Source organism: Aethalodelphis obliquidens, unplaced genomic scaffold, assembly GCF_003676395.1.
Source record: "Aethalodelphis obliquidens isolate GAN/ISIS:26980383/991018 unplaced genomic scaffold, ASM367639v1 scaffold5, whole genome shotgun sequence".
Taxonomy (NCBI): domain Eukaryota; kingdom Metazoa; phylum Chordata; class Mammalia; order Artiodactyla; family Delphinidae; genus Aethalodelphis; species Aethalodelphis obliquidens.
The window spans coordinates 50,753,502-50,765,989 of NW_020837949.1; the positions used below are offsets into that span (position 1 = coordinate 50,753,502).

At 34.5% G+C, this 12,488-nt stretch overlaps 1 protein-coding gene across 2 annotated transcripts in view; it reads right to left on the reverse strand.

Moving 5' to 3' along the window:
- Positions 1-12,488, reverse strand: part of PALS2 (protein associated with LIN7 2, MAGUK p55 family member) — a 109,523-nt gene that overhangs the window by 45,188 nt on the left and 51,847 nt on the right. For both annotated transcript variants that reach the window (XM_027102373.1, XM_027102374.1), the window contains exon 2: positions 10,419-10,537. In XM_027102373.1, coding sequence (XP_026958174.1) covers positions 10,419-10,535 — 117 coding nt within the window. In that variant the 5' untranslated portion in view covers positions 10,536-10,537. The remainder of the gene's footprint in view (positions 1-10,418; positions 10,538-12,488) is intronic.

A 12,488-nucleotide genomic window follows, 5' to 3' on the forward strand; every position in this document is an offset into this window, starting at 1 on the left:
CAGAAGTTTGACTAAAAAATTTTTGTTATATTCATGCAATGGAATATTATGCCACTTTTACAGAGAACGAAGGTTCTCTGTAGGTACTGATATGGAATCACATGCAAAAAAAATCAGAATTTAGAAGAGAAAGTATAAACCCACAGCTACTATTATATTTAGTAGTGAATAATATTATATTTAACACATGCTTTTCCCCTAAGATTGTGAACAAGATAGGGATGTCTGCTCTCATCATTCTGTTGAACATTTGTACTGAATCTTCTAGCCAGGACAATTAGTCAAGAAAAAAACGAATAATATAAAAAAGAATGTATATGTACAACTGAGTCTCTTTGCTATACAGCAGAAATTAACACAAAATTGTAAATCAACTATACTTCAATTAAAATAAATAAAAAAGAACCAATGCAGAAAGTTTCAAAGAAAAATATAAATAAATAAATAAAAGGCATTCAGATAGGAAAGAAGTGTAGAAAGAAGAAAACTTACCAACCTAGAATTATATCTATACAGTCAAATTATCCTTCAAAAGAGAAATAAAGACTTTTTGTCAGACAAACAAAAATTGAGGGAATTTGTTGCTAGTAGACCTGCCTTGAAAACAATGTTAGAAGAGGTTCTTCAGAGAGAGGAATATAGGTTCAAAACTCAGATCTTCATAAAGAAAAGAGCATTAGAGAAAAAATAAATGAAAGTAATAAAATCTTTTTTAAAATTCTTAATTAATCTAGTATATTAACTCTTCAAAAATAACAGCAACAGTGTATTTGATGATTACAGCTTATGGATAAATGAAATGACTGACAGCCTGCTCTAACGGAGAGATTGGAAATACTCTGTTATGAGGTAGTTACTTCAAGTAACTACTGTATTGTTATACTACAGTGAAATAATATAGTGTTATTTGAAAGTGGACTTAGATTAGCTGTAAATGTGCACTGCAAAGTCAAGGGGAAACCACTAAAATCTTTAAAAAAAAAATAAATATAACTGATATAAGTTAAAAGAGGAGAAAAAAATGAAGTCATATAAAATGCTCAATTAAAACAGAGATGGCAGAAAATGAATAGAAGACCAAACAGTAAGAAAATAAGACACAAGTACATGTTGTCTACAAAAAACCCACTTTAAAAATAAAGACACAGGTAGATTAAAAGTAAAGATAATGAGGAAGACATACCATGCTAACATTAATCAAAATAAAGCTGGAGTAGCTATATTAATTTCACACAGAGCAGTCTTCAGAGCAAGGAAAATTATCAGGAACAAAGAGAAACATCACATAATAAAGAAGACATAACAATCTATAATGTAAATGATCCTAACAACAGAGCATATAAATATGGGAAGAAAAATTTCATAGAACTTCAAAGAGAGACAGATTAATCCACTATTGTAGTTGGAGGCCTCAACACTCCTCTATCAGCAACTGACAGATCCAGCAGGCAGAAAAATCAGTAAGGACAGAGTTAAACTGAACAGCACCATCAATCAACTTCATCCAACAACAGTAGGGTGCATATTCTTTTTAAGCTCACATGGAACATTCACCAAGATTAACCACGGTATGGGCTATAAAACACACCTTAACAAGTTTATAAGAATAAAGATTATAAACAGTATAATAAAAATCCCAGCTACATTTGTTGGAGACAAATCAACACACTTCTAAATAAGACATGAGTCAAAGAAGAAATCTCAAGAGAAATTTTGAAAATATCTGAACTAAATGAAAATACAACTTACGAAATTTTGTGGGATGCAGTGAATGCAGTATTTAAAGGGAAATTTATAGCACTGAATGCATATTTAGAAAAGAAGAAAGATCTAAAATCAATAATCTAAACTTTCAGCTTAGGAAACTCAAGATAGAAGATTAAATTAAATCCAAATTAAATAAAATAATAAAATTTAGAGCAGAAATTAATGAAACTGAAAACATGAAATCAAAGAACCAAAAGCAGGTTCTTTGAAAAGATCAATAAAATTGATAAACTTCTTACCAGGTTAACTAAGAAAAAAGGGATAAGACATGAATTTACTAATATCAGAAATGAAAGAGGCCATCACTACTGATGTCCTGGATAATAAAGGAATGGTATGAACAATTCCATGCACATAAATTTGATAACCTAGATGAAATGGACCAATTCCTTGAAAAACACAATCCACCAAAACTCATAAAAGGAGATACAGATAATCTGAGTAGCCCTATATCTGTTGAAGACATTACATCAATAATTAATAACCTTCCAAAACGTAAAGCACCAGGTCCAGATGGGTTCACTGGTAAATTCTACCAAACATTTAAAGAAGAAATTATATCATTTCTTTACAGTCTCTTCTAGAAGGCAAAGGAAACACTTCCTAACTCAATCTATAAAGGCCAGCATTACTCTAATACCAACACCAGAAAAAAGACATTACATGTTATTATACATGCATCAAAACCCATCAAATGTACAACACAAAGAGTGAACCCTAACATAAACTATGGACTTTAGCCAATAAGGCTTTAGATTTATAGAAAAACTCAGCAGAAAATACAGAGAATTCCCATATATCTGCTCCCCTACCCCAGGTTTCCCTTATTTGTATCTTGTATTAATGTGATAAATGTTATAATTAATGAGCCAATATTGATACACCCTTATTAACTAAAGCCTATAGTTCACATTTCCATGGATTTTGACTTTTATGTTGTACAGTTCCAATGGTTTTGACAGATGCATAATGTCACTCATACACTTTAAAAGTATCATACAGAATAGTTTCACTGCCCTAAAAATGTCCTGTGACCCACCTAGTCATCCCTCCGTTATACTCCCCAAACTGTCAACTACTGACTTTTTTGATACTATCTCTATAGCTTTTGCTTTTTCCAGAATGTCATATAGTTGGAATCATACAATGTGTAGCCTTTTCAGACAGGCTTCTTTCACTTAGCAATAAGCATTTAAGGTTACTCCATCTCTTTTCATGGCTTTATAGCTTATTTCTTCTTATTGCTGAATGATATTCCATTTTATGGATGTACCACACTTTGTTTATCCATGCACCTATTGAAGGACATCTTGGTTGCATACAAGTTTTGGCAATTATGAATAAAGCTATGATAAACATTCATGTGTTTGTTTCTGTATGGACACAAATTATCAATTCACTTGGGTAAATGTCAAGGAGCACAATCACTGGATTGTATGGTAACACTATATTTAGCTTTCTAAGAAATTGCCAGACTGTCTTCCAAAGTAGTTGTACCATTTTGCACTGCTACTACCAATAAATGAGCGGCTTCCCTTTTAGGATATATGTTCTGCAAATGTTTTCTTCCAGTCTGTAGCTCACCTTTCCATTTTCTTAATGGTGTCTTTTGCAGAGGAAATCTAATTAACCAAAATTTTCATTAAGCCTTATGCTCTTTATGTCTTATCTAAGAAGACTTTCTCTAATCCAAAGTCACAAGGAGTTTTTCCCTTATGCGTCTTTTTAGAATTTTTTTAGCCTTAGCTCTTACATTTAGATCTATGATCTATTTTTAGCTAATTTTTGCATATAGAGTGGGGAAAAAGATAATGTTCATTTTTTTGCATATGAATATTCAATTGTTTCAGGAACATATATTGAAAAGACTATCATTTCTTCATTGAATTATCATAGCGCTATTAACAAAAATCAGTTGACCATGTAAGTGGTAGTCTCCTTCTGGACTCTATTCTGTGCCATTGATCTGTATGCTGATACTGTATTGTCTTCATTACTGTAGGACAATAGTAATCCTTGAAATCAGGTTGTGGAAGAGATCATATTTTGTTCTTTTTCAAAATTGTTTGTCTGGTCTAGGTCCTTCATCATTTTGTCAGTCTGAAATTTTGGCTGGGATTATACTGAATCTTTAGCTTGGTTTACAGAGAATTAACATTTTAAGATTATTGAGCCTTCCAATTCCTTCACTTATGTAAGTATGTATGTATGTATGCCTTTAATTTCAGCAATGTTTTGTAGTTTTCAGTGTACAGGTCTTGCACATATTTTTAAAAATTTATTTCTTTTTTGGTAAATTACAATTTCCAATTGTTCATTGCTAGTATATAAAAATACAACGGATTTACATAGATTAATCTTTTATCTTGTGTCCTTGCTAAACTCACTAATTAGCTCTAGAGGGTTTTTTTTTCTTCCTTCTGGTAGATTCTTAGGATTTTTGGCATAGATGATAATGTCATCCTTGAATAAAGACAGTTAATTATTTCCTCTTCAATCCGTATGCCTTTTTTTTTCCTCGCCTTTTTGCTATAGCAAAGACTCCCAGTACAAAGTCGAAAAGAAGTGATAACAGTTGAACAGAAGTGATCTTAGAAAGCATTATCTTCCACCATGAATTACAATGTTAACTGTAGGGTTTTTATAGATGCCCTTCATTAGGTTGAGGCAATTTTCTTCTATTCTTAGTTTGCTGAGTTTTTAGCAGGAATGGATATTCAATTTTGTAAAATGCTTTTCCCACAACTATGAACATCATCAAATGATTTTGCTTATCATGTCATTAAAATGGTGACAAACATTTATTGGTTTTCAAATATTAAGAAGCTTGTATATTTAAGACAAAACTCACTTGGTAATGAGGTATTATCCTTTTTGTATGTTGCAAGATTTGATTTGCTAATATTTTCTTAAGAACTTGAAGTCTATGTTCATGAGGGATACTATCCTGTAGTTCTCTTTAACTGAACTGTTTTTAGCTGGTTTTGTTATCAGGGTAACACCAAGACTAGTAAAACAAAATTGGAAATGTTCCCTTCTCTTTCTTTTTTCTAGAAGAAATCATGTAAAATTGGTATTATTTCTTCCTTAAATGTTTGATAGAATTTTCTTTTGAGGCCATCTAGGCTGGAGCTTCAGGTTTTTTTTTTTTTTTTAATTAATTAATTAATTAATTTATTTTTGGCTGTGTTGGGTCTTCGTTGCCGTGCGAGGGCTTTCTCTAGTTGCGGGGAGCAGGGGCCACTCTTCATCGCGGTGTGCAGGCCTCTCACTGTTGCGGCCTCTCTTGTTGCGGAGCACAAGCTCCAGAGGCGCAGGCTCCGTAGTTGTGGCTCATGGGCCTAGTTGCTCCGCGGCATGTGGGATCTTCCCAGACCAGGGCTCGAACCCATGTCCCCTGTATTGGCAGGCAGATTCTTAACCACTGCGCCACCAGGGAAGCCCGTGGAGCTTCAAGTTTTAAACTGCAAATATTCAATTATAAAAAACAGATATAGTGCTAGTCAGGTTATCTACTCTTATCTAGGTTTTAGTCATTTGCATCTGTCAAGAAATTAGCTTCATCTAGTTACCATATTTATTGCCATAAAGTTCTTCACACATTATTTCTTATTATCCTTGCAATGTCTGTTGGATTTGTAGCAACGTCTTCTCCTTCATTTCTGATACTGATAATTTGTGTCTAGCTAGAGGCTTACCAATTGTATTAATATACTAAGAGTTATATTGATTTTTTTCTATTTGTCTTCTTTATATTTACTCAACTTTATAATTTACTACTTTCTGCTTATTTTGAGTTTAATTTGTTCTTTTTCTATTTGCTCAAGGTGTACACATGATCATTGATTTAAATATTGTTCTTTTCTAATGTAGGCATTTCCCTCTAAGTGCTGCTTTGCTGCACCCCACAAGTTCTGACATGTATTTTCATTTCATTCAATTCAAAATATTTTTTATGTTTCTTTGTGATTTCTCCTTTGACCCATGGCTGTTTCAAAGTATGCTGTTTAATTTCCATATATTTATGGAATATATTCCATATATTTATATATATTCCATATATTTATGGATTTGGGGAATAACTCTTAGTTTGATTTTGCTGTAATCTGCACTAGTTTCCTAGGTCTGTTATAACAAACTGAGTGTGAGCTCTGCCGAATGTCCCGCATGTTATGAGGACTTTCCACTCAGGGTGGTGGGAATGCCAACTAAGCTACTCCCCATCCCTTCTGAGCCCTGGAAATTGTCTGGCCTACTGTGCTTTCCAGTGGGTCTTTCCTTGGACTCTAGAGCTGAGCTTCACATATGCACAATCAGCACTCAGCCAGAGATTTGAGGGCACCCCTAAGAAAATCTCTTTAGCTTCCTCCTCCCTGATACTCTGCTACACAAATGCCAGTCACCTCCACCTCCCCAAATGCCAAGCTCTACTAAGACTGCTGGGCTGTTTGTGCTTCTTTCTGCACTGCAGCATGGAAACTACCCTCAGACAGTTTCATAATGCTCACCTCATTTCTTTCCTTTCAGGCATCACAATCCTGTGCTGCCTGTTGTCCCATGTCTGAAGATGGTCACCCTCCTACACCTTTGTGCTAACTTTTCTAGTTTCTGGAGTGAGGGTAAATTCAAGTCTATTTTCTCTCCCTTACAGCTTGGGTGGAATTTATTCATTCTTATAATTTTACTTTTGGTGGCTACCCTAGAGATCTCAATATGCATCCCTGACTTTTTTTTTTTAATTTATTTTATTTTTGGCTGTGTTGGGTCTTCGTTGCTGCACGTGGGCTTTCTCTCGTTGCGGCGAGCGGGGGCTAATCCTGGTTGCAGTGCGCAGGCTTCCCATTGTGGCGGCTTCTCGCTGCAGAGCACAGGCTGCAGGTGCACGGGCTTCAGTAGTTGTGGCACACAGGCTCAGTAGTTGTGGCGCGTGGGCTTAGTTGCTCTGTGGCATGCGGGATCTTCCCAGACCAGGGCTCAAACCCATGTCCCCTGCATTGGTAGGTGGATTCTTAACCACTGCGCCACCAGGGAAGCCCCGCATCCCTGACTTTTTATACAACCTTAAGACATTACTTTTACCACTTCCTGAATAATGAGAGTATCTTACAATTGTATGAATCACTAAGTCCTTCCTTTTGGGCTATCATCTGCACACATTTCATTTATACACATGCTGTAAATGCCACAAGACACTACTATTATTTCATCTTAAAAATCAGTATTATTTTATATTTACCCACTAATGTTCCCTTTATTTTGTCATTCTTTCTGCCTGAAGAACTTCCTTTTGCAGTTACTGTTGAGTAAATAGAGACAATTTTTCTCAGATTTTGTTTGTCTGAAAAGAAAATCCTCATTTTGCTTTCATTTCTGAAAGTTGCTTTTGCTGAATTTTTTTTTTTTTTTTTTTTGCAGTACGCGGGCCTCTCACTGTTGTGGCCTCTCCTGTTGTGGAGCACAGGCTCCGGACGTGCAGGCTCAGCGGCCATGGCTCACGGGCCCAGCCGCTCTGCGGCATGTGGGATCTTCCTGGACCAGGGCACGAACCCGTGTCCCCTGCATCGGCAGGCAGACTCTCAACCACTGAGCCACCAGGGAAGCCCTGAAAAGAGAATTTGAGGTTGGCAGTGTTTTTCTTTGAGCACTTTAAGGATCTCAATCCACTCTGTTATGCCTTCCATAGTTCCTGTTTTATTGCTAACCATTAGTATTAGTGTTTCTCCTTAATATGTCTTTCTTCTCCAGTTGCTTTACAAAATTTCACTTTATCTTTGATTTTCAGGAGTTTGTGATATTCTGAGGAATGTTTTGCTTTGTATTTTCCCTGACAGGGGGTTCACTTGTCTTCTTGAATCTATCAGTTGATGTTGTTGTTCATTAGGTTTGAAAATTCTCGGCCATTGTGTCTTGAACTATTTCTTCTGTCCCATTCCCCCTCTCCCTCTTTCCGGGATATTAATTACATGTGTATTTGATCTTTTTGAGAATGCCTCACATATTGTCTTTTCCAGACATACTTTTCTATGAATTTCAGTTTAGATATTTTCTGTTGACCTGTCTTCAAATTCACTAATCTTCTTTTCTGCTGTGTTTAGTCTTCTACTGGCTTGGCCAAAAAGTTCATTCGGTTAACAAATATGTTTTCAATAAAATTCCTGGTGAAGATGAAAAATGTGTCTTTTATTTTTACTTAAAACCGAATGAACTTTTTTGCCAACCCAATATTAAACCCATCAAATGAGCTCTTAACCAGATATTGTATTTTTGAGTCCCTGAATAACCATTTGTTTTTAATTCTTATTTTCTAGTAATATTTTAAATGTCTTCATTTTTTCCCACTTTTTTCTTCTATTAAAAATATGCTATTTAGGGACTTCCCTGGTGGTCCAGTGGCTAAGACTCCAAGTTCCCAATGCAGGGGGCCGGGGGTTTGATCCCTGGTCAGGGAACTAGATTCCACAAGCTGCAACTAAGAGTTCACATGCCACAACTAAAGATCCCACACACAGCAACTAAGACCCAGTGCAGCCAAATAAATAAACAAAATATTTTTTCAAGCCTCCAAAAACAAGGTATCACTTAAAAAAAATGTTATTTAAAAATCTTTGTCTATAAACTTTAATAAAAGGGTCATCTATGAGACTGCTTCTGTTGTTTTTTTCATGATTATTAGTCACATGCTCCTGCCTTTCCACAGGTCTAGCAGTGTTTGGCTCACTGTCTCCTCAGCAATTTATCCATTTTTCTCCCTACTTGTGCTGGGAGTGTTGGCCTGCTGTGACTTATTATCTCTTTCCTGGAAGAAGGTCCTCCCTTCCTCCTGGGATTTCTGTGCCTTCAATTTAAGGAATACCCAACTATTATTGCTTTTATTTTTTGAGAAGCTGCTTGAATGTTGGATACTACTGGGTCATTCTCTTCCTAATTTCAATTTTATCATCAAAAGATTACAGTAGCACTTCAGCTGCTCAAAAGTCATCCAGCCATTTCACTTGTTAAGAAGATAATCTTCTGAAAGGTCAATATCAGTGACACAAAAGTGAATCATTTTTTATGCACAGAAATTCTTAAGAATACACACACACACACAGAGACACACAAACACAGCTTGTGCTGTGGTAGAAAGAGCACAGAATTTGAAGAAGCAAGATCTGGCCTAAATATTTTTGTCATTTACTAGCTAAGTGACCCTAGGCAAATAATTTTTCTATTTTTAAAACTTAGTTTTCAATTCATAAAGTTGTTGCAAAGATGAAACAGTATATTTTAAAAACCCTTATAAACAATAAGCACATTGTAAGATGCCTTACATAATATTATCTAGTTTTGAAATCTACATCTAAAAGCTGTAAATTAAATAAACATGGGGATGGGGTGTAATAGATACACTGGCAATAAAAACTGACAACCAACAGTAAGTATGACATAAAGGGAGAAGTAAACACTACTTTTAAAGTAGCAATAAGAGCTCAGGGCGAGCAATTTAATTAACAGGCTTAAACAGCCCTTACTTATTTCAACAGACCCTGAAACTATTACTTTATCTCAACACAGTATAGTGACTGATATTTGTGACAAGAAGCTTGTACCTGAAGGAAAATCATATCCTATATATTATTATTAAAGGAATATCTAACAAAATTTTGAAAGACTACAATCAAAAATGACTAAAATAAAAATTCTAGTTGGGTGATCTGCAAGTGGATAAGTTTCTACTTAGAAACCAAAGCTTTTATGTCATATGACCTTAGAATGATTACACTGATGAATAAAATGAAGAATCTGCATCATTAACTCACTCCTACTAATAGAACACTTTGTAAAAAGTATGATTTTTCAGAACTCTTAGAAGAAGACAAGTAAGAGACTATGGCTAAAAAATGATCACAGGAGAGGGTGAAATCAACATTTTAGGAATGACAAGATGGTTACATGAAGAAAAGGTCAGAGACATAAACGATAAGGTCCTACTGTATAGCAAAGGGAACTATATTGAGTCTTGTAAGAGAAATAAAAGGGAAGAAAAGAAAAAGTCAGAGAGGGTATATGGCACAGGTTCTTGAAAGCAAGAATCATCTGAAGAATGGAAGAGCACGGTTGTGAAATAGTTAATACACTAAGCTTTAGTGACATTTACAAAAATTATTACAGGGAAATAGTATAATTGAAATAAACTGGGCCAAAAAATGGTTGTGAAAGTATATTTATGGATGAGTTAAAAAGATTACTAAAGAGTTGATTATGGAAACAGACTCAAAATGTCAGTGTTACCAAGAAAAAACAAGATTTCAAAAAGTACTATATATAGGAAGTCAAGAACTGAAATGAAAAAACAGGTACATGGTCCAATGTAAAAGAAGAATGTCAGTACCTTGTTGTTGAAAACGGAGACACGATGAGAATCTTTTCCACAGACCTCCGTTATAATACGACTGTTCAGTTATTATTTCCCTAAAACTTTAAAGTCAGCACAGAAAAGGCAAAAGTGGTCTAACTTCTGTGTACAGTAAGATCTCATTAGCTGTTAACTGTTATTATTTGCTAACAAAGCCTAAGGTATATTAACCAGGTTCTAAAACAGTAATCTGAAAAGACCTCTGTAAAAACAATTAAAAAAATAATTTAGTTATCTTATGAATAAACCAATATACCTTAGCAAGTGATTTTACAATAGGATTCTCCATTATCCCCTTGAGGAAAATTAGGTCTATTTCTTCTGCTCCTGTAGATGAGGGCAGCTCCGTAAGGTTATCCAACACTTGCTGCATTGCTGCTGAGATAAAAGCAATAGTAAAAAAAAAAAAAGCAAACCTTAAATTCCAAGCTATTACGAAATACAACTATAAAATAATTCAAGTAAAAAGACATTATCAATTAACACTCTTTTGAAAAGTCACATTTAAAGAACTGAATGGTTGAATAGTAGAAATTTCAAATGCACGTTCCATGAATTAGCAGGAGGATAGGTTTTTACATGCAATTTGGGGTTTACCAGACTATGTAAGGCATACTTAGAACCTTATACTTGTTTTTTATTTTTCAAATTTAAAAACATTACTCAAGAAGAAATATAAAATTGTAATAGAGCAATAAAAAAAAGATTAATCAAGAAACTTCCAGCAAGCCCAGAACCAGATGACTTCACCAGTGAATTCAAGAACTAAAACCATTACTTCACAAAGTCTTCCAAAAAAAAGTAGAAGAGGAAGGAACGCTTCCCAACCATTCTGTGAGATCCTGATACTAAATCCAGACGAAGACATCACAAGAAGACTACAGCCAATATCTTTTACAAGTACAGAGGCAAAAATCTTTAATAAAACACTAGCAAACTGAATCCAGCAACAAATGAAAAGGATTGTACACAATGACCAAGTACAATTTATCCCAGGAGTGCAAGGGTGGTTTATCAACATATGATAATCAATCAGTGTAATACACTGTATTAATAAAACAAAACCACATGGTATCTCAATAGGCACAGAGAAAGCATTTGACAAAATCGAATACCTTTCATGATAAAAAACATTCAACTAGGAATAGAAGGAAATTTCCATTTCCTCAAGGGCATCTATGAAAAACCCATAGCTAACATCATACTTAATGGTGAAAGACTGGATGCTTTCCCATAGATCAGGAACAAGGCAAGGATTTCTACTCTTGCCATTTCTACTCAACACTGTACTGGAGGGTCTAGCCATGGCAGTTAGGCAACAAAAAGAAATAAAAGGCATCCAGATGAAAAATGAATAAGTAAAACTATCTCTTTTTGCAGATGACATGACCTCCTATATAGAAAATCCTAAGGAATATATACAAAAGATTTATTAGAACTAAATAAATGAGTTCAGTAGGGTTGCAAGATAGAAGATCAAAATACAAAAATGAATTGTATTTCTATACACTAGCAATGAACAATCTGAAAATGAAATTAAGAAAACCATTCCTTTTACAATAGCATTAAAACAATAAAAATCATTAGAAATAAATGTAACAAAAGAACTGTAAGATTTTTACAGTGAAACTATAAAACATCATTGAAAGAATTAAAGAAGACTTAAATAAATAAAAAGATACCCATATTCATGGATTCTATAGAAGACTTACTGTTGTTAAGATGGCAATATTTCTCAAATTGATCTACAGGTTTAATGCAATCCCTATTAAAATCTCAGCTCTCCTCGCCCTTTCTGGTAGAAACTGTTATATAAGCTGATACAAAAATTCATGTGGGAAATGCAATGAACCCAGTATAGCCAAACAATCTTCAAAAAGAACAAAGCTGGAAGACTCACACTTACTTCAAAACTGACTAAAAAGCAACAGTAATCAAGACTGTGTGTACTAGCATAAAGACATATAACTGAGAGTCCATAAATAAATCCACTTTACGGTCATTAGATTTTCAACAAGAGTGGCAAGACAATTCAAAGGAAGAAAGAACAGTCTTTTCAAAATTGAATTTGGGACAACTGGATATGCATATGAAGAAGGTACAGCCAGACCCCTACTTCATTCAGTATCATAGCCTTAATTTTATTCAGATTAGTTTTATTAATTTTATTTTCCCTTGATGCTTCTTTAGAATAAGTCTACTAATAGTGCAGTTTGTTTTTAATATTTTTATTTTTTATTAAAATAAAACACTGTCAAAAGTCAGACTGTATTACTAAGTGGCTTATAATGAAATACAGCAGTTCTCTGTTCCATGCCGTCAGCCT